Source organism: Penicillium pulvis, assembly GCF_028828015.1.
Source record: "Penicillium pulvis strain IBT 33274 chromosome Unknown contig_10_segment0_segment0, whole genome shotgun sequence".
NCBI classification, from domain to species: Eukaryota; Fungi; Ascomycota; class Eurotiomycetes; order Eurotiales; family Aspergillaceae; genus Penicillium; species Penicillium pulvis.
The window spans coordinates 2,533,943-2,553,273 of record NW_026643071.1 but is presented as its reverse complement, the minus strand read 5'-3'; the positions used below and the strand labels follow the sequence as shown (position 1 = coordinate 2,553,273).

The 19,331-nt window shown below is 47.4% G+C and overlaps 7 protein-coding genes across 7 annotated transcripts; 2 read left to right on the top strand and 5 right to left on the bottom strand.

The window, feature by feature from the left end:
- Positions 1–1,611: 1,611 nt before the first annotated feature.
- Positions 1,612–3,829, bottom strand: N7503_000967 (uncharacterized protein; the record flags this gene model as incomplete). Its single annotated transcript, XM_057060528.1, has 3 exons — positions 1,612–1,925; positions 1,979–3,105; positions 3,159–3,829. 3 exons carry the CDS (start codon positions 3,827–3,829, stop codon positions 1,612–1,614), a joined length of 2,112 nt encoding a protein of 703 aa, XP_056927451.1.
- Positions 3,830–5,367: 1,538 nt separating this feature from the next.
- N7503_000966 (uncharacterized protein) lies at positions 5,368–6,545 on the bottom strand (the record flags this gene model as incomplete). The annotated part of the gene is made up of 2 exons (XM_057060527.1): positions 5,368–5,672; positions 5,735–6,545. The coding sequence occupies 2 exons, from the start codon at positions 6,543–6,545 to the stop codon at positions 5,368–5,370; spliced, it is 1,116 nt and encodes a 371-aa protein (XP_056927450.1).
- A 1,910-nt stretch (positions 6,546–8,455) lies between these two features.
- On the bottom strand, positions 8,456–8,893 carry N7503_000965 (uncharacterized protein; the record flags this gene model as incomplete). Its single annotated transcript, XM_057060526.1, has 1 exon — positions 8,456–8,893. The coding sequence occupies one exon, from the start codon at positions 8,891–8,893 to the stop codon at positions 8,456–8,458; it is 438 nt and encodes a 145-aa protein (XP_056927449.1).
- Positions 8,894–11,390: 2,497 nt separating this feature from the next.
- Positions 11,391–12,280, top strand: N7503_000964 (dihydrodipicolinate synthase family protein; the record flags this gene model as incomplete). The annotated part of the gene is made up of 2 exons (XM_057060525.1): positions 11,391–11,705; positions 11,759–12,280. 2 exons carry the CDS (start codon positions 11,391–11,393, stop codon positions 12,278–12,280), a joined length of 837 nt encoding a protein of 278 aa, XP_056927448.1.
- A 1,019-nt stretch (positions 12,281–13,299) lies between these two features.
- N7503_000963 (Zn(II)2Cys6 transcription factor) lies at positions 13,300–15,645 on the bottom strand (the record flags this gene model as incomplete). Its single annotated transcript, XM_057060524.1, has 3 exons — positions 13,300–14,346; positions 14,399–15,360; positions 15,414–15,645. The coding sequence occupies 3 exons, from the start codon at positions 15,643–15,645 to the stop codon at positions 13,300–13,302; spliced, it is 2,241 nt and encodes a 746-aa protein (XP_056927447.1).
- Positions 15,646–15,840: 195 nt separating this feature from the next.
- N7503_000962 (uncharacterized protein) lies at positions 15,841–17,062 on the bottom strand (the record flags this gene model as incomplete). The annotated part of the gene is made up of 5 exons (XM_057060523.1): positions 15,841–16,098; positions 16,154–16,608; positions 16,662–16,733; positions 16,782–16,987; positions 17,046–17,062. 5 exons carry the CDS (start codon positions 17,060–17,062, stop codon positions 15,841–15,843), a joined length of 1,008 nt encoding a protein of 335 aa, XP_056927446.1.
- Positions 17,063–17,378: 316 nt separating this feature from the next.
- On the top strand, positions 17,379–18,861 carry N7503_000961 (alpha-hydroxy acid oxidase; the record flags this gene model as incomplete). The annotated part of the gene is made up of 8 exons (XM_057060522.1): positions 17,379–17,472; positions 17,523–17,556; positions 17,607–17,944; positions 18,003–18,155; positions 18,205–18,279; positions 18,337–18,590; positions 18,647–18,723; positions 18,786–18,861. 8 exons carry the CDS (start codon positions 17,379–17,381, stop codon positions 18,859–18,861), a joined length of 1,101 nt encoding a protein of 366 aa, XP_056927445.1.
- Positions 18,862–19,331: the final 470 nt, after the last annotated feature.

The following is a 19,331-nucleotide window of genomic DNA, read 5'->3' as shown; positions in this document are numbered from 1 at the left end:
TTGGACCCAGCCACGTGAGGCACGTGAGTTTGAGACGATCTAGCGATCGGGCAAGCCAATAGACCAACACTGGTGTGTGGTTGGACTCACTTTCATTATGCCCTGGCAGCTGGAGTGGGATCCTTCGTGGGGAGAACCAAAAATTGCTGGATAAACCATTAACCCGCCCTGGTCCCTCAGTCGAGGCGTAAATAAACCACAAAAATGCGTCTAAATGTGTGCGCCAGCTGCAGGTTTCCGCCTCCAGGGGCGATCATTGCCTCAATAGAGACCCACTAAATTTGAATTTCAGCTTGGGGCTTGCGTACAATCCGTGTGCACAGAAATGAAGAAGATAAGAATGATCAAAGTGATGGGATTGAGGGCAAGAGAGAGAAGAAATAACTCACAGCAGCCGAGGTACATCAGGCCATATGGCTCCCCAAAACAACCAACTTTCAGGTTACAGTCACCGAAAATCAATATTTGTTGCCAAGTATTGGCATTTGGCCATATCCGGCGAATTTTCGGGCCAAGCGACTAGCGTGGTAGTCATATAGGGCATCTACCGATTCATTGACTCGAAGGGATACTAGATTTCCTTAGATACAACCAATGGTATGTTTACTTAGTAATTTAGTAATTCGATTAACCTAAGTCAACTATGTTTCGTAAGTAAGCAACAGTCAACAAACCATATATTATGTCATCTTCGGTCATAAAGAACAATACAAGGTTAGCCAAATTGGCGTTGGCTACTATGCCTTATTTCGACTATGTGGGAGTCATGTTCGGTAGCGGCTGGTAGCCCTTGGGATAAATAGGCATTTTAGATTTCCGATGCAGATTTGTTCTCAGATTTTTCACCTTTACCCCGATATCAAATCTTGAATCTACATAAGAACCGCTTAATCACCCCTCAAAATGTCCGGACTATTCTTTGGAGGCCAAGATTCGAAGACAGTACACTACTACCATGACCGCCCTCCACAGTACGACGCATGCCAGCCAAATCAAGACATACACACCTGTGTGATTAAAAAGGGGCTTACCCTCCGGATGTTGGTTCAAAGGCTATATGATCTAAAGAAAAAAGCGGAAGACCTCGAAAATAATTTGCCAAAGTCCGCCAGACCCAAGTATCTTTTATCTTCGGAGTTATGTCTAGAGTGAAGTGGGTTTTTTGCAGAGGGATCTCAGATATCTACAGAGTTAGCAAACATTCTAAAGGAACGCACTGTTGAAACCGCCGAGCTCTACACCGCTATGTCAAGACTCACTGTTAGTGAGTTCAACCGGACCTATGCTTCTTTCAAGCGGGATCCAAAGCGGCAGATACAACAAAAACTAGCTCAAGCTACAGGAAGAGCCCGAGATGCTCCAGCAAAGCTACCTAGGCGCCTTTGGAAGAGGATTTTCAAGAACCTAGCTCGGCCTTAATGGTAGAGTGGAAAGTGGAAATCAACGTCCCAAGAATGATCAGAATATGAGGCTGCTGAATACTGGCGTTTACTTTGCTTCATGCCAGATTAAAGGATTGCTATGGATTTTGTATTTTCTTGCATGTGGGTTGTTCCTACATGTATGGTCGTTTGAGTGCCTAATATTATTATTTTTTAACATTTGGAGTACCTAGAACACAAGCTTTACTTCCACCTCAGAGCACTTTGCGTTCGAGCAAACCTTTCCTGTGGACGAGAAATCACAGACTTCTGCAACCATACTCTGCGCCTCTGGAAGATGCTGGACCATATCGTCATCCACCACGACCTTCAAACCTTTATTGTTAACCCAAAAAATACGGGAGATAAGATTCAGGTCGAGTTGCAGTTTCTCTGCAAGCTTGGCTTTCAGATTTTGAGAAGTACGAGCCGTTAGGTATATTGCGTAATGTGTGTCCTGGGGCATCTCCCCGTTTTGCGCGAATTGGACGTAAAAACATGCGACTGCGACAAAGTCAGGATACGAAGCACGATATTTGCTTTATTGTAGTACGTACTAGGCTCGGGGGAGTGCTTTGCAGGTGAAAAGCAAAGTCGGGAAGGCTTGACTGAGGTTTTCGGCATTTTGGGCGGACGTTCTTGATAGTCAAGGGCATGAAGGTCGGATTGTAGGTTGGCCTTTTCTGACAATTGAGCCGCTAAATCTAAGGTCGAGTTTGAACCATATATGTCTTGACTGTCCAAGACTCCAGCTGCCGAAAATGTGCTTGATGGACAGACAGGATATAGATCCGGATCGTCTCTCTCATTACCACGAAGACGGAAACCACTCACTGGACGTGTTGATGAAAGGACGTCAGTCATCGCAGCCAACTGGTTGTGAAGGTCTCTGTCTGACATGGGGCTTTTGTGCGAACTCATCGATCGTTTTCGCTTCTTCTGATGCCGGATATCGAATTGTCCACCGTTCGTCAGGCAGTCGTCGCGATTTGATGTATCAAAGTGCGAACTTGGTCCTCTGTCGATGATTTGTTTCTTGAGCTTCTCAATTCTTTTCGTAACATATGTTTTGTCATTCAATGATTTGCGTTCGGCACCGTGGTCCCGAAAGAGCTTCACCACACAGTAGGACATTTCTGGCTCATCCACAAATGTCTTTATGTCGTTGACGGACCGTGATAATTCCGTTTTTGCACATAGCCTGACCGGTACCCCTTTGACTCCCTTTGAGCGGCTGAAATCGGTTGATAAAAAGTTGAATTTGAGCGAAATCGCTGCCTCATGGACATTCGCGCTTGAATCAGCCGTCCAGGTGACGCAAAATCCGTCAACAAAAGCTTCTTCAAGCCGTATCTGGTGGTAACCCTGATTTCCTACGTCACCCTCGGAAGAATCGACATACTCGACAGCTAGAACCTTGCCATTACGCTCACGGGCTTCTTTCAAGCCTCGGCCTTCTTTCCATAGCTGCCAAGACTCGACCGGATTCGATCTCTGATCTTCTCCTTCGAAAGCCACATGCACGAATGTTCTATATTCGAGAATTCCGACCTTGTTTGTGGGCGGAGTAGAATCTGCCACTGTAAGGGTGTATGTTTGACCTTTATTAAGGTACGTCACAGGATTTTCATTGGTATCCCAGAGAATTGCCGTTGGGGCTTGCAGCGTCACATGGTAACGGAATCTGTCAAAAGGATTAGGGAGAAAGTATATAGCATTTGTATGGAGTAGGCATACTTTTCTTTGTCACTATACAGCCACTGTTCGTTCACGTGTGCCTCGGATCTGGCCAAGTCGAACTTTGAGTCTGATAGTTCACTGAGACCATCAGCTAGGGTACCCTGATCGGCTCCATCTAAAGTGGCGTATCCAGTATCGTGGTGCATAGGAGTCCTCGACATATCATCCTCCTGTCCAAAACACGGATGGTCCCATAGCCAACGTTGAGACTCAGCTAGCGGAGTGAAGCAGTCGGGCCCATTCCAAGAAATCTGTGGAACGCTTTGGACTGATTCATCGAAAAGGGGTGAAATATTTGAGTTCCACCGTACCATTGGAGAGTGAAGGTCTCCGGCCTTGTTGTGAAAGACCGCGCCCGACCCTAGTAAATTGAAATCATCGAATGTCTCGTGCTTGATGGTACTAACCATCGGAGAGAACCAATCAGATGCATTAAGATTGTGGGGGTCTATAGAACCGCTCTCTAGTTTCAATGCTCGAGCATCATTCGCCTCGTTTATCCATATACCATGAGTAAGCTCATCTCCTTTGGGATAGCTCACAGGTAAAGTTGGATCTCTCGCGTCAACATGAGCAATTTTCATCCTTCTTTCACCCTGGAAGCTCAAGAGAAGGTCCCCAAACCTCTCCCTAAACTGATTGATGAACTCCTCATCTGGTTTATGCATGGTTTATAATAGATGTGCTGGACTAATGGGGGGGGGGGGGGGAATGTGAGGTAAAGCGCAGAGTAAGTAGATGTAAGGGAATCCAACCGGATCAATGGAGAAAATTTCCGGGTGTGGAAGACCAATTTAAGGAAGGTACTTATTAGCATCACGTGATGGCATCGTAGTGTAGATCAGCGCTTCTTCCCGTTGATTCCTTTCTCTTCTCTCTCATCCACCAGGACAGCATGTTGTTCTGTCTGTGTTGTTCTTGTGGTTCTTGTAACTTTTTTCCCAAATAACTTAGTATCACGTATCAGCTGTGCTTTTTATTTTCTGGTGTGCTTTTTTTTCAGCGTATGACGCTGGTAGTCTTGTTGATGTCAGTATTCTTGGCAACAATGCTCCCGAAGACGGAACTACGTTCCTTCCAATAGCCTTCTTGTAGCGGCCGCGGTATGTGGGTCATACCCCACCCTCGGAGCCCAGCCCGTTCTCCTCGGGATCACATCATATTACTGCTGCTTCCTTTCAAGCACAGGAAAATCTCGGCTATATCTATTAGAAAAGCGTTCTAACGTGAAAAAAATCCATTGAACCCTCAAATAATATCGAAGATTGTTTTAACATCTTTTCAATTACGTATTTTCTCCGTGGCAGATGTCATTTCAAGTAACATGTTTCACAAGCGAGCGGGTCTCTCGGCTAGCCGGGTCACCCCAAAACATATAGTTAATGCGATAAATTACAGCTCTATATTCCAACTATCATAGATTTTCGTAGATTTCCCTTATTAACATATTTCTGTCTTATTATAATTCTGAATCTACTCCTTGGCTTTAATTACGTTCTACAGGGAGCTCTGGAGTTGGGTCAGAGATATATATTCAATGCTTCAGTGGCCAGATCATGGAGTATTTGATAGTCCCGGTATGAAAATTTCCAGTATATAAATTCAAGATTCAAACTATGCTACCCTGAATAAATAGTATCGAAAAATTGATTCGGTTTACATAGGTTGTCGTTGAGATATTAAATTGCATTTACTCTGTACTTTGGGGTGATCCGGCCGACCGCCCCGCTCGCCTGTAAAAAACATTTACTTCAGGCAAAACAGACCTTTCACTCGACTCTTTTTGTAATCTCCTCGAGGGCTCCGGAATAGGGCTATAAATAGCTTCCAAGGTCTCTTGAAAAGTCTCTCGGATTAACGGCGGTGCCTTTGGGAAAAGTGCTCCTTAGTTCTGGAAGCCTTACGGTCCTTCTCGAAATCGCCTTGACCGACACTCACTGAAAAACTCTTTCCTGCCCCACCACCAAGACGTTAGTGTAGATCATCTCTGAGCTGGCTCATTTAACGGACCTGTATTTCAGGAATGACCTTTTGGATATTTTCCAGATTTCTATTCGGTCTTTTTGCCACTGAATTAGCTATTTAATTGTAAAGCGACCCTTAATGGCCCGCTATGATATCTAGTAGGCTAAATAATTTTTCACCATTGTGGCCTGCTCGTGAATACACGCATTAGCCTAGTAAGAAGCCGACATATTGCAGACAGCTAGAGGTTCTGCACAAACTCAGCAACCTTCCCTGCGACGCCCCAAGCGCTCTCCTCAAACCCAAGAAGATGGCCAATCAAATAGGTATCGTGTACCGCGTCTTTTTCGTGATGTAGTTCCACTAAGTTGCCCTCAATTCCGCGCATCTCCACAGCCCAGCGTGTGATGCGCTCGAAAAATAGCTCCGAGGTCCCCGCATTCACGAACAAGGGGACAGGCGTCGGAAACGGATGGCCTAGGTGCGTGATGTAAGGATTGGCCCAAGGGTCAGGACAGCTGTCCGCATAGGCGTAGGCTCCCCAGGCTGTGTGGTCATATTAGCTTTGTGGTACGAAGGCGATAGTATAGGGAGATCGCTCTGCTTACCACCATACGTAATTGGAACAAAGTCGGTGCTGCGCTGCGGGTTACCCGCTGGATTCAAATAGAACGGGTCGACCCACGGCGAAAGCAACACGGCACATTTGGGTGTCGGTATATTGATGGTAGATCCAAACTCATAGAGATATCGCAACAAGGCCGCCGCGAGGTTGGCGCCGGCGCTATCGCCTGCGAAGATTATCTGGTGGGGCGGAATGTTACATTGCTGTAATAGGAACAGGTGGCTCGACAGCACGTCTTGCAGTGCAGCTGGGAACGGATCTATGCCCCCGTGGCCTGAAAGGCGATATTGCAAGCAGAAGACGGCATCAGCGGTCCCTTTGTCGAGAAAGTAGTTCGCAACGAGTCCACATTGCTCCGTCCGCCCGTCGCCTTGGACGAAGGCTCCTCCGTGTAAATAAAGCACGACAGTCTTTGATATCACCTGCGATCCAGGAGCATCCGGATACCAGGTTCCTCCAATCGTGGCGGGTTTGACAGTCTTGGATGCCAGTGGCCCTTTGTAAACATCCGAAGTGGACACTGTGATCGTTTGGAACCTCTTACCCTCCTTTCCTGGGTTCAAAGTGAGCGTCTCTGTGATTCCTACTCGAGACACAGCATCCAGCAACGAATAAGTGATATGGGTCATGAAGTTCTGCTTCGCGGTCCATTTTCTATTTGCTCTAAGAAATGGAATCAAAGATATAGTGGCGTAGTATGGGAGGCGCAAGATGACCACGACGAAGTATGAAAGCTGGAAAAGGAGCCTTAGCGGTTGGTAGGACAACAGAGGATGTCCGTTTCGGGCTGTCATCCTAACGATTACGATACTGCAGAGAAATTTTACTGCAAATCGAGATATTAGTTTGGTCTTTCCACGATATATTAAAGTGGTGGATAGAAAGACATAAGAATATTGACTAGACGGGAGGGTGAGAGTGTAGAATAGCTCTTTGCTCAACATACTATACTGTGTGTCGTAAGCTTCCCGCGTTTTCTCTCGAGGCTATCGAATGCTCCTCAACAAAAAATGATGGTCGGTTGTAATTGGTACGCTAGTCAGTTTATCTGGAGTGGCGGCCGGCAATGATGAGGAAGAAACAGAGCGGAAGGGGAGTAGGCGTTCCCTAGCCCATAAAAAAGTATCCCAAAGCCCAGGTACACCCTGCAACGTGCGATTTATAGGAAGTTCTTGCCTACTCTTACCATGCAGGGGATGTCGGGAATGCACAGATTCTCCGCTTCTCTGTCCCTTTAAATACAGACATGACAGATGCCTCAATACCATCGTTTTCATCATCTTCACATCTGTCCACCTTGTAAATTTACTAGTGCATACATATATTCTTCATTCCCACAAAATCAATCTGGAGAAACCGAGCACTTTACGGGCGGACGGACTAAATAATACTGTACAGACTAGTACCAAAGAGGGAATATATTGGGGTAACGACCAGTAATCTTGCATATCGCTGCCAAATCAAGCCGCCCCCGTCAGATGAAAACTTAAGCCACGAACTATCTCGTATCCTCTTTAGGAATAGATCTGAATCAGCCAATTGTTTCTCAGTTCCAACTCCGGTCTCACCACCAGACCATATATACAGGAGCTTCCCGCTAGCATAAGCTACCTCGGTCGGACCTGCTTGGAAACCTGTTCTCTCTATTCAACCCTAAATGAGAATTATGTCTCAGGTTCAAGCTTTGATTGAGAATGCCATTGAAGCTACTAGACGGGATATCCTAGATGGCTTTCGTGATATTTCTTCAGTGGGTATTATTAGAGAGACCGAAATAATTAGAGAGGCTGAGAAAGACATGTTCACCGCGAACAACATCATCAAATATCCAAGTGACTCAAGAGTTCGAAGTGCTGTATATCATAAATGTGGCTCACATCTCTTCGCCAACCTCGCTATTCACAAGAAGCAAAACGGGCTTCAGATAGACAGGCACTGGAAAATTATCTCGGCGAAATGGAAAATTATCTCGTTTCGCCGCGAAATTTGGAGAACACCTGACGGATGGAATGTTTCCCAGACCTGGCAGTGAACTGAAACCTTTGGGCAATTGTCTTTCCCGCAAAATTTACGTTTTCGAGATGGTGTCAACATAGTAATCGATGGTATTCGCGCACTGTATAAGGAGAAAAACAGAGAGCATTTTTGAACCATAAATCGGGAATGAGGCTATATCGAAATTGGATGTTTCCCCACTCTCCTTAGGTGCAACTTTCTCCACAATTTCTCAAAAGAAAACTGACTTCGAAGGGTATCACATAAATGGACCTTCAATCAGCTTCTTCTTCACAAAGCGAAAAGTTGGATGTGATTAGATTACTTCTCCTGATAGACACCGGCTTATACCCGTTAATTTCGAGTATGGCTCTCCGTTTACCTCAAACTCCGCCCATTCGGGGCCACTTATTGTTAGCGCACGATTCATACTTGAGATTCCAGTTCATTTTTTTTCTCAGTGGGGAATTAAAGACTTTGTGTCCATCCTAACAGAAATGCTGGTTGGTCCCTAGCTACACCTGACTCAATAGAAATAGGTTTTCAGAAATATACTCGCTTGATTTGTCATTCTATTGCGCAAAGAAATCAATTACATAAAATCCTCATTATCTCGACATGAATTTGTTGAGAGCAGAAGTGTTGAAGCTTCAGCCGAAACAAGTCCCCACATCTCTCTTTCCAAAATCCGTTCAGAGTAGTTCTCCATCTAGGGAAGGTTGGCGGGAGTGTAGCTCTGGTCGGGCTTAACAACCTTGCCAGTGTCAAGCTGAACATCGGTGTAGGCAGGGTAGATGATCTGGCGGCTGGCGTTGTCGACAACAGCCAAGGTGGTGAAGCCGTTACCGGCACCGAACTGTCCACTCCAGCCAGAAGTGACGGTGAAGTCGCCGCAGGTAGCGGGGCCACCGTTAAGCTCTGAGGCGGTGGTGCCCGCCACGACGAACTTGCAGGAGGTAGCGGTGCCGGAACCAGTGTCAATGCCAAAGGTCCAGGTGCAGGAGGTGTCGGCAGCATTGCAGACACGCTTCATGTTGTCGATAGTCCAAGTAGAGCTGGCGGCCATCATGGATGTGCCGGCAACGGGGGCAGCCAGAACGGCTGGGACAGCGGCGAGGGAGGCCAAAAGGAGCTGAGAGAACTGCATAGTTGCGATATGGTGGATTGTTGAAGAAAAATAGAGGCGTTTGGATTGTAGATGTTCGTCTTGTAGATTGTTCTGATCTGTGAATGAGAATGAGAATAGAATGAAGAGAATTCTGGGGGTATTTAAGTATTTTCTCGAGTTCACTCAAAATTTGACCTTGGCACTATCAAGCAAAGCCCGAGTATGGATCGTGAAGTGTTTGTTGCCTCACCGCAATATTGCACTCGAAATAGATCTTGGTAGAATGGTTGAATGTAACAGTACAAATTGAGTACCTCGATGACAGTGTGCTCCATGCTGGCGGCCTATGTCTCACTTATGTATAGGTGAGACACAAAGGTTGGCCTGAAGGCCTGAACCAGTCTCCATGGGACCATACCATGTCTACATAGCCTCAGTTTAGTGGATGAAATGTAAGACAAATTTAAGACCCACCCAATGAATGTACCACTTTCTGCAGGGCCACCCGCTTCCACGAGCCATATGTCGCTTATGCATCATACATTTACCCCGGATGTGGTATAGCTTCACCTGCCCCACATTTTAGTTCCCAAGAAATAAGCTGTCAGGTGCAGTCACACCATGATCGTTAGTCAAGCTCCGGAACCCCAGAGCGGTCATGAACAAGTAAAGTGGGCAAGTGTGCGGCCTGTAGAGCCTGATTAGTTTGCCGAAAGGACAGTGGGTGAGACACGGCCAACCACAGCCCCCGCTAACAGGGGCTAGTCTTACTTCCGATCAAGCAAGATCACTAGATATACCAAACAGGTTAGGCACTCGGAATTATCAGCCTTAGTGGCTTACGATCTGCAAGACTTTATTGCGATGTAACTATGTCTTAGACTTTACCCCAGAATTGGGCGTGGCACGGCTCTCAGGGTCCGTCGGTACGAGCGATATTTCCATCGTGCTCCACCCTTGGCATACATCATCGCGGTCGCCTTACCCAGGCTAGTTGGCTGTACGAGATATAATTATGCACAATCGGGTTCGTAACCGGTTATTGATCGGTCTAAGGCTTCCAGGTATGCTGCCCCGCCCCTCTCCGCCCACATCCGATTTGAAGGGAACGGGGAGGCTACCCTGGATAGAGGGCGAGAAACTAAAAATATTTTGACATAAATCGTCGGCTTAGGCAAATGGACTCAGGTGCGAAGCGTTAAGGATGTAGGTAGCCCAAGCTTCAGTAGAGAATAGAGCCCCATCCGGGTCGCCGCCAGCTCACGGATGGGGCGTCCAGCTGACCATGGTTCATGGGACAGTCGCATCGATGAACCAAACACGTGCACAACTGTTCTAAAATTAAATCTCGAAGAATGTTCATGGCCTAAGTGGCGGAGGAATATCAAGTTGGTTTAGCTACGTGAAGCGAAAGTATTTCAAAATTCCAAGTTCCCTCATGTCACTGAATATATTTTCTGTCAATCCCGATGTTTCGTGCACAGGCCTCCCACCTGGCATCCTGTTGAAAAGTTGTCGAGCCATACAGTCCACGGGTACCAACGGAGTGATCCATACTGCTGCATAAATATCCAATTGAATGTCGAGCAGCGATCACTCGGAGCTTCCAACTTCTTTTCTATTTGATCTCGAACGCTATTACGAACATCATTGACTAACACGTGTAGGCATTGTGGCAGATTTCGCGAATCACACAATTCAGCTCTTTTTAGATTATGAAATGCCGGCTTTCTTGTGGTCGAATAGATCACCAGGTAGAATCATGACTGTGGCCTCTCTTGCATGACATGACAATCCATCACAGATCCAACCAGTACCTCTTCATCAACAACCGGCTCACAGCTCCCAGGTTGGATCTTAAAAGCTAAAAGTATCATAAAGTGCATCTTACCGTTGAAAGTAAGTACAGTTATAGTAGTGTGTTAATAGTTCATTACTAATTTGAAAGTCTCTCTTGAAAAGATACCAATCAAATCGCCCTCGATATTTATCATTTTGGTGCCTGAATATTTAGGCATATGAAAAAGAATCTCGTAGAATCGCTGCCAATTCTCTCAGACTCTAAGGCTTAGAAACGAGGGGTTACCCCTCCAACAGTGAATGACATGCATGATGTGGGGATGTTGGATCAGATAAAATCCTAAGGCTGAAGCCGTATTCGGTGTGGCGGTTCCGTAACAGGCGTTGGAATCATTCCGATCAACCACATTACGTTCCCGCAAAGCAAATTATGACTCAATTGAACTGTAAGAATACCTTCTATGTCATTCCCCTGAATTCTTTGGATATACTGACAAGTGAGTTCCAGTGACGAGGCTGCCCCTCCTGTAGAAACGACCCCACTCAGGATTAGGAAGGCTTCTCCGAACGCTTAGATAGATCCACACCCAAACAGAAAGTGTTTCCGCATAGAGCAAGTGTATACATCTGAACGCCATGTACTTAAAAGACAGAATACCAAACTCCATCAGACTCAATATTTCACAGACTACTCTTCACCTCATATCTACAATCACCACACACTCACATCATCACAATGGCTGACCTCCACGGAATCATGGTGGCCCTGATCACCCCCTTCACCGATGACCAGACCAAGATCGACGAAGCCCGCCTTCAAGCCCACATCGAGCACCTCATCAAGGCCGGTGTGCATGGTCTCGTGCCGGGCGGCAGCACTGGCGAGTTCACAGTCATGACAACCGCCGAGCGCAAGCAGCTCACGGAGCTCTGCGTTAAGTTCGCCGCCGGCCGCGTCCCCGTCGTCACAGGTACAGGCAGCACATCCTCCGCCGAAGCCATTGAACTATCCAAGCACGCCGGTGAAGTTGGTGCTGCCGCCGTCATGGTCGTACCCCCTTCTACGACCCGCTCAATCTCGAAGAGCTGCACGAGCTCTTCCAGGAGATCCACAACGAATCCAAGCTACCCATCATGTTCTATAATATCCCCGGGGCTTCAGGCCTGAAGCTTACCCCCACCGAGATCGCCGGTCTGTCCAAGGTCGGCGTCAAGTATATGAAGGATACATCCGGTGATGCGCCTGCGCTTACCGAGCTGCTTGTTGGTCACTCTGATAAGATTACTGCTTTCAATGGATGGGATAGTCTTACTTTCTTCGGATTGGCTTCTGGTGCCCCCGGTGGTGTCTGGGGCGCTGCGAATTTTATCCCTGAGTTGGCTGTTGAGCTTTATGAGGCTATCTCTATTAAGGGCGACTTGAAGCGTGGTCGTGAGCTTTGGGCCAAGGCTTGGCCTATTTGCAAGTTCTTGGAGTCGTACAACTATGCTGCTTCTGTTAAGACTGGCGTTGAGCTCATTGGTCAGCCTACTGGAGGTTTGCGGAAGCCGTTTGCTTTGCTCAAGCCTGAGCTGCGGGCTGAGCTTAAGCAGTTGATTGAGAATGCTGGTGTTAAGACTGTTTAAGGATGTATTATACGGATGATCTGTACTAGGTATATTGGTGACTATACCTATCATGTTTCCTCTGCCGGTTGGATTTCCATCCCAGATGCCACCGCTTTAATGAGGGCGCGCGCTTAGAGTCAAGGCTCACTGGTAATTCAGGAAACGATCAGGGGCATCTATTGGAAACTCAGTCTACACTCAGTCTATACCCAAAAGGGCACCCAGCCCCAAAATACTGTTTACATAAGTACGAATTCTTTTCAAAGGCCTAATTAGTTTGAGTTCACAAGGTGTTCTGTAGTCTTGACCCTGAGATTCGTAAGTAAGCGGCGAAGGCCATATTCTGACCGACGACGACGCGAATATCAGCTGGCAAGATGTAGAATGCGGCGGATACTGGCATTGTTTTCCTGAATCTGGTGATTGAGCAGCGATGATCCCTGTCACGGGAGTCCACGAAACAGATTTGATAGGACGCCCGTCTTCATGGCTACCGCCACGCGGACACTGTAGAGGCTGTGTTGAAGATCGAGGAGGAGCGTATATCAGGTTCATGAAAAACAAGACGAAGTACAATATGGACTCAGAAAGCACCCGAGGGTGCGCGTTTGTGATCTTGATTTTCCGCCTCGTGCCTATAGGAACGGTGGTAAAATCTAACACTAAAGTAAATTCATCACTGTCCAAAAAAAATCTGTACACTCTGAGCGCAAGGAACAGGATCATGGGGAGAAGAAGGTAAAGAAGTCATTCGGTCAGAGTGAAATAGTAAGAGTCACGTCACTCACGTGAACCTCCCGTTTAGGTCTAGATCCTGCACACTTAGGAGTATGGTTTTCATCTTTGGTCGTCCACCCACGATTCGTGGATTCGTCTTCTTTTATCTCTTTTTCACTGTGAGAGAAGTGGCTTTGGTTCATTCTAATAAGGTCGCAAGTTTCTTATTGATCAATAGGGTATATATCATTGCGTCGTAACTCATCTCATCATACATGCTATACAGGGTGAATAACAGAGAAATGATCTCGTAAACAAGCTCAAAAGAACAAAGGCCATGTCTGCTCTTCTTTCACAATTTCAATCCATGACAATATCCGGTCTCCCCGATTGGCCATCAGGTGCTCATCCTGCTTGCGCCAAACTTTCATCATGACATCTCGCGCCGTAGAAAATGAAGTACATCCGCATTTGGAACTGGCATTATCCAACCATTTCAAGACAGCCTCCCTTCTGTTGGTAGTAAGAGCCTCACTCCCCGCAATAAAAATTGGCCATGCAGTTCCGGGACCCGATTGGGCATCTTGTGACAATGTGTCATTGCACTCTTCTAGCGCGTTGATCACATTGTCAACATGTCCTTGTAACACAGCCGGATGAACCTCTCGAATCCGGCGATAGAAGAAGATCATAAGTGCCTCGTTCAAGGCTTCAAGCATGCATACATGCGGCTTGGAAAGGGTCTGCAGGTCGGTGGACTGTCCTCGAGTACGGCCCAGATTTAATGAGCAGATCATGTTCTCTAAGCGCATACTTCGTCGCTGCAGCTTTTCCCATGCTTCCATGCTCACACTTCGACCTGAACTCCTTGCAGTTCGGAAGGCTTCCATGACGTTTGCGAGTCTAGTTGTTTGAGATACTAGACTAAGCCATGTCTCTGGGATGCCGTAGATTTGCTTGTAGAGGTGCTCGGAGAAACTGCGGGAATCATGCAAATGAATATCATTGTATCCAGATGCGTGGTCCTTGGGTTCGTCGATATTGAGGTCATTATCAGAATTCTGGTTGCCAAGGCGGAGAAAGTCATCTAGACGGGGATTGGGCTCGTTTTGTACAGGATTGCTATTCCCTATGGCGCTCGGGGTGTGGATTCGACCCGAGGAACCGAGATTGTCGAGACACGAATAGGATAGGCCGTAGTCGTGCAGAACAAAGGTGCTCTCTCCGAGAATTCTCAGCCAGGTATAGACATGGTGCAAGAGACGGGCCTTCTTAGAGATTCGGCTTTTGGATAATCCACGCAGACGTAACAGTCGCTCTGCATCAATCAAGAAGCAACGTGCGTGTTGCTGTTGACCAGACAAAATCTGAAAAAGGTTAGTGAGGCCTTACTCAAGGTTGAGGATCAGGATTGTGTACGGCGTATTGTGTCAGAATATTCGCTGACATCAGCTGGTCTTTGTACTTGGCTTTCCTCGGCCCCTGAGTCTCATGTTGTAATGAGATCTGCATGTGGTCTTTCGCATTATGGTATAACTGGTTTGCGGTGTGGTGCCAATGGTCACTAGATTCCAACATTCCATCTTGTGGTCTCAACGCCAAATCGAGAGCGGAGCAGGCAATAATCCCGTAGAGATTGGCAAGCCGAGCATGACTGACACCGTCCGTGCCAAGGAAAGTGGAATCACCAAACGAGACTACTGCAGCAGGTAAATTCAGAATTTTCCATGGTGATTTCAGTCCGAACGGGATTGCCATAATGTGAGGAATCACGACATCCTGAAAATGCTTGAGAAGGAATTGGGCGTTCTGAAGAAGGTCGGTTGCGGTTGATACAAACTCCATTGGTGTCTGCTGGGGAGTGATAGCCTGTATGGAATTGTGATTCGTTGTGGAAGTGAAGGACAGTAATCCCACGTCGTTGTTTAGATCCAAGGACATATCCGGCTGCAGGCTCAGATTGGGATATGTTGCGAATCCCGATGGATCAAGATTGATTCCTAACAGGTCTGACCAGTGCAGGAAATCATCCATCTGGGATAGAGAATCCATGATCGACAATGGGCTAGTATCCTGGATCTCTTCCGGGATGATAGCATCCGCGGAGCCATTGGGATCAGGGTCCGCTGGGATAGGCTCAACTTCCTGCGCTAAAGCCGGCAAAACTAGCTGCTGAGCTGGCGATTGAATAACATCTTGAGCTTGTGGCTCTGTGCTTGATGGAGTAAATTTCAACACTCCAAATGGCCCAATGACTACATCATCATCGGTCGCACGATCAGTATCTCGAGATCTTAATTCGATTTCAGCCAATGAAGCGTCAATCGAGCCGGATAGCAGATTGGTAGTCAAGGAATCGCTCATAGAAAGACGGTCCTTTTCTATCACATAGTTAGTTCAAAGTGGCAAGGGACATAATTCAAATCTAGCACACCTGTGTAGAGGTGCCGTCGAGTTGCGCGGCGACCGTCTTCGGCCAACTCTTCACTATCATCACCACGTACCCAAAGGATCTGATCAGAGAAACCCTCACACGGCACCCCGATACTCCGACATGTGCGACATGTAGGCCGTTTTTGATCGCATTTCACGTGGCGACGCCTGCAGGTGCCACATCCGCCCAATAGATGGGATCGACGCGTTCGCGCTCGCGTAGATCTCGCCATTACCTTATGGAATCACTTCCAAGGAGTCTAGTGCTTGTATCCGGTATCTTCTATCACGAATCGACTGATTAATTAAACCCAGGAAGATCCAAGGAGGTAAGTAGACCCTGGACGGTTGTGACGTCGGAATGTCCTTCCTATTTTAATCGCGCCACTAACTTATCTAATCTACCCCGCCACTTTTTCGGTTCTAGTTTACAACTTCCCCAGTCGGGTCGCCTCGGCCTTCACAGTCGCCGGAATCTCTTGCTCAAGCGAGTGAGCTTTCTGACTCCACTCCAGGAACTTGGTTGCTCTCTGGGAGTGTTGCCGAGCGTTGGTACCCCAGAAAACACTGCCCTTGCCGGTCAACTCATCCGCCTCGCTAGCACTAACGCTCTTGACGGAAGCTGAGTCAGTCAGACCCAGGCCGTGAGCTGCGTCAGCCACAAGTTGAGAAATCTTGCCAAATGACTGTTGGAAGTTAGCATTCCGCCAAAATAAAGGTAAACGAGTAGTTGCAAGTTACCAGCATATCAGCGTTGCCGACAAAGTAGAGACCATCCTGATTCCACATGGCGCCTTCGGCACCTTCAACGGCCTTCTCAACCAATGCGACAAATACATTAGCCAAGTCGGAGATGTGAATGTTGCTCCAGGTGCTCTCTCCCTTGCCCACTTGGACGGTCTGGCGTGTCTGAATGGCAACTCGAGAAAGCTCTGGAATCTGAATACTGCGCTGATTGACAGGGCCATTTCCTTTCCCATAGATGATTGGAGGGAAGATGAGTGCAGTTCTGGGACCACTGAGATTAACAAGGTAATTGTCTGCCACTCTGGTATCTGCGTTTTGTTTGATGATATCGCGGATCTCAGAAGCATCATTCACATCGTCATAAAATTTACCAGCAGCTTCTCCGAAGCGGTTGTTCACGATGTCTGGGATTGAGAGAATGCTTGCACCAGATATCTGGATCCAATATCCTGAACGTAAGGCGTTAAATATGCTTTTCTTGGCATATAACGTGTTCACTCACCAGGTGTGGGTCGGCTGGCCAGGCCGCGAGCAATGGCTTCAATGCTGGGCTGGTGCTTGTAAGTAGCGGCATCTGGGCTTTTGTTAGAATTTGAACTTCACGATTTTATAGTTCCCTTACTGATAACCACATCGGCTTGACGTGCCTCCTCTTCAATCAGCGATGTGGAGTCGAGATCACCGAGAACAACATGAACACGAGGATAGGCCTTTGAGACGGTAGCAGCTTTCTCGCTGTCGCGCAATAGAGCAAAACATTCATACTCAGGGTGTGTTGACTGGAGGGTGTGGAGAACTTGTCCACCAATAAAGCCGGAGCCGCCAGTCCTACAAGGGAAGTCAATACATTTCTCAACAACCTGACCACGCATACCACGCCACGTACAGAAAGATGCGAGTCATGGTCACTTGATGGTCAATGGATTTGCACTAGTGTGAAGAACGTTGAATGTCTGGCCGAACGGCCTGTGTAAGGACATTTTAATAAAGCGCAATATGCGGGGCATCATTGAATGAGGAAGGCCATTCCGGTGTGGGTCGTTCTGCGATAGGAAGTCGACATGAACTATACATGGGGAAGGTTATTGGACATATTATCTAGATTGGGATAGAGAGCGTATAATCTCCGCATCTCTTAAACTTGTACCAAGTACTTATTTTGCTCCTGTCCCTGACTGCATATCTAAAAACACCTACTCTTATACACTACACTTAGAACATGTCACACCGTGGTGAGACCCTTCACAAGGATGTGTGCTGCATCGCAGACCTTAAGGAGGCCGGAGGCAAGAACCTCAACAAAATGTATCGAGGTGAGTGTGATGAACACAATGCGCTGGTACTCCGAGACTGACCCAAACAGACTACTATGATGGAGGTGCAATGGACTTGATCACGTACGAACCTTACTTTCCATACACTGTCCCCAAAGCTAATGAAATTCAAGTCTCAACGACAACGAGAAAGCCTACGATCGCTACAAAATCCGTCCACGAATCTTGGTCAACGTCGAGAAAGTCGATACGAGCACAGAGTTCCTTGGCAGCAAGGTATCCCTGCCCTTCAGTTTCGGTCCAGCTGCCTCCCACAAACTCGCACATCCCGATGGAGAGCTCGCGACTTCTCGGGCCGCGGCTAAATATAACATGGGTATGGGTCTGTCATCGTATGCGACCTGCTCCTTGGAGGATGTCAAGGCGCAAGGCCTTGAAAATCCCTACTTCATGCAGATGTGCGTGTTGAAGGACCGGGGAGTTACAATTCAATTGTTGGATCGCGCCGAAAGTGAGTGTCTTTTCCTACAAGAGAGAGATTGTTGAACTTGATTTAATTTTGTTTTCAGAGTCGGGATACAAGGCCCTGTTCTTGTCCGTCGATGTGCCCGTCCTGGGAAAACGGTTGAACGAATATCGCAATGAGTTCCGCATTCCAGAGGACATGACCTACCCGAATATTCTCAGCAGTGGAGCTGATACATCCGACCGCACAGATTACGGTATGTTCACCGTGCTGTTCGACAGAGAGAAGATAGCTGATTGTGGTAGATCCTACCCTTGACTGGGAGACAGCGATCTCGTGGCTCAGGTCACACACCCGCCTTCCCATCTGGATCAAAGGAGGTAAGAGAGTCTGTACTGAACATGTATGCTGCACTAAATTATTGACAATACTGGTAGTGTGTTCGCCTGAAGACGTCGAACTTGCAATCCAGTACGGTGTGGATGGAATTGTGATCTCCAACCACGGTGGCCGACAATTGGACGGCGTCCCATCCACCCTTGACGCGCTCAGAATATGCGCCCCTGTCGCTCAGGGACGCATCCCAATCACAATCGACGGTGGTATCCGCCGTGGATCGGACATTTTCAAGGCGATCGCTTTAGGCGCTAGCCATTGCTTCCTGGGTCGAATCCCCATCTGGGGTCTAGCAGTACGCCACACTCAAGCCACTGCGTTTCAAGAATATTTTCAGCTGATAGCCTGCAGTACAACGGTCAAGAAGGCGTCGAACTGGCAATTAAAATCCTTCGCCAAGAGTTGAAGATTACTATGGCGCTGGCTGGGTAAGTTTTCCCTTTTTGTCTTATGCAGGGTATAATTTTTCGTATAACTGATCCACTTGCAGATGCAACACAATCAGCGATATCCAAAAATGTTATCTTTCCGTCCTGCAACCTGACGGCATCCTTGCCAAGCTGTGAAACTCATCAGCCGACCCGAATATCCAATAAAATTGCCTGCCAAGGGTCTTGGCACTCCGCCGCTCTTTAGGGCTGAGCGGCACACGCACATTTTTTCGTCATTGTTTGTTGACAAGACAGCGCCTCGTGAAGAGATGAGTAACATGGATATATTGTGAAGCATAAGTGTACAATGTGATAGTCAAGACCCATATTTGAGCTGTTTATAGAAGCAAGATTACGCATATAAATGAGGCTGTTCAAACTTCAACCAGATTCGTGGCGGTGTATGGGCGCAGTCAGGCAGCACTATTCCGATTAGTCCGAGACACTATACTTAGCACTGACCCTCATGCAGCCTTACCCTGGCAGCTAGGCAGGTGTTCATTGGTATGCGACCCTCATACAACGATGCGCCCCCTTCGCGGTCGGATTGGTTGGGGGACACTAGCCGAGTCAGTATTTAATTGAAGCCGATCCTCCACATTGAA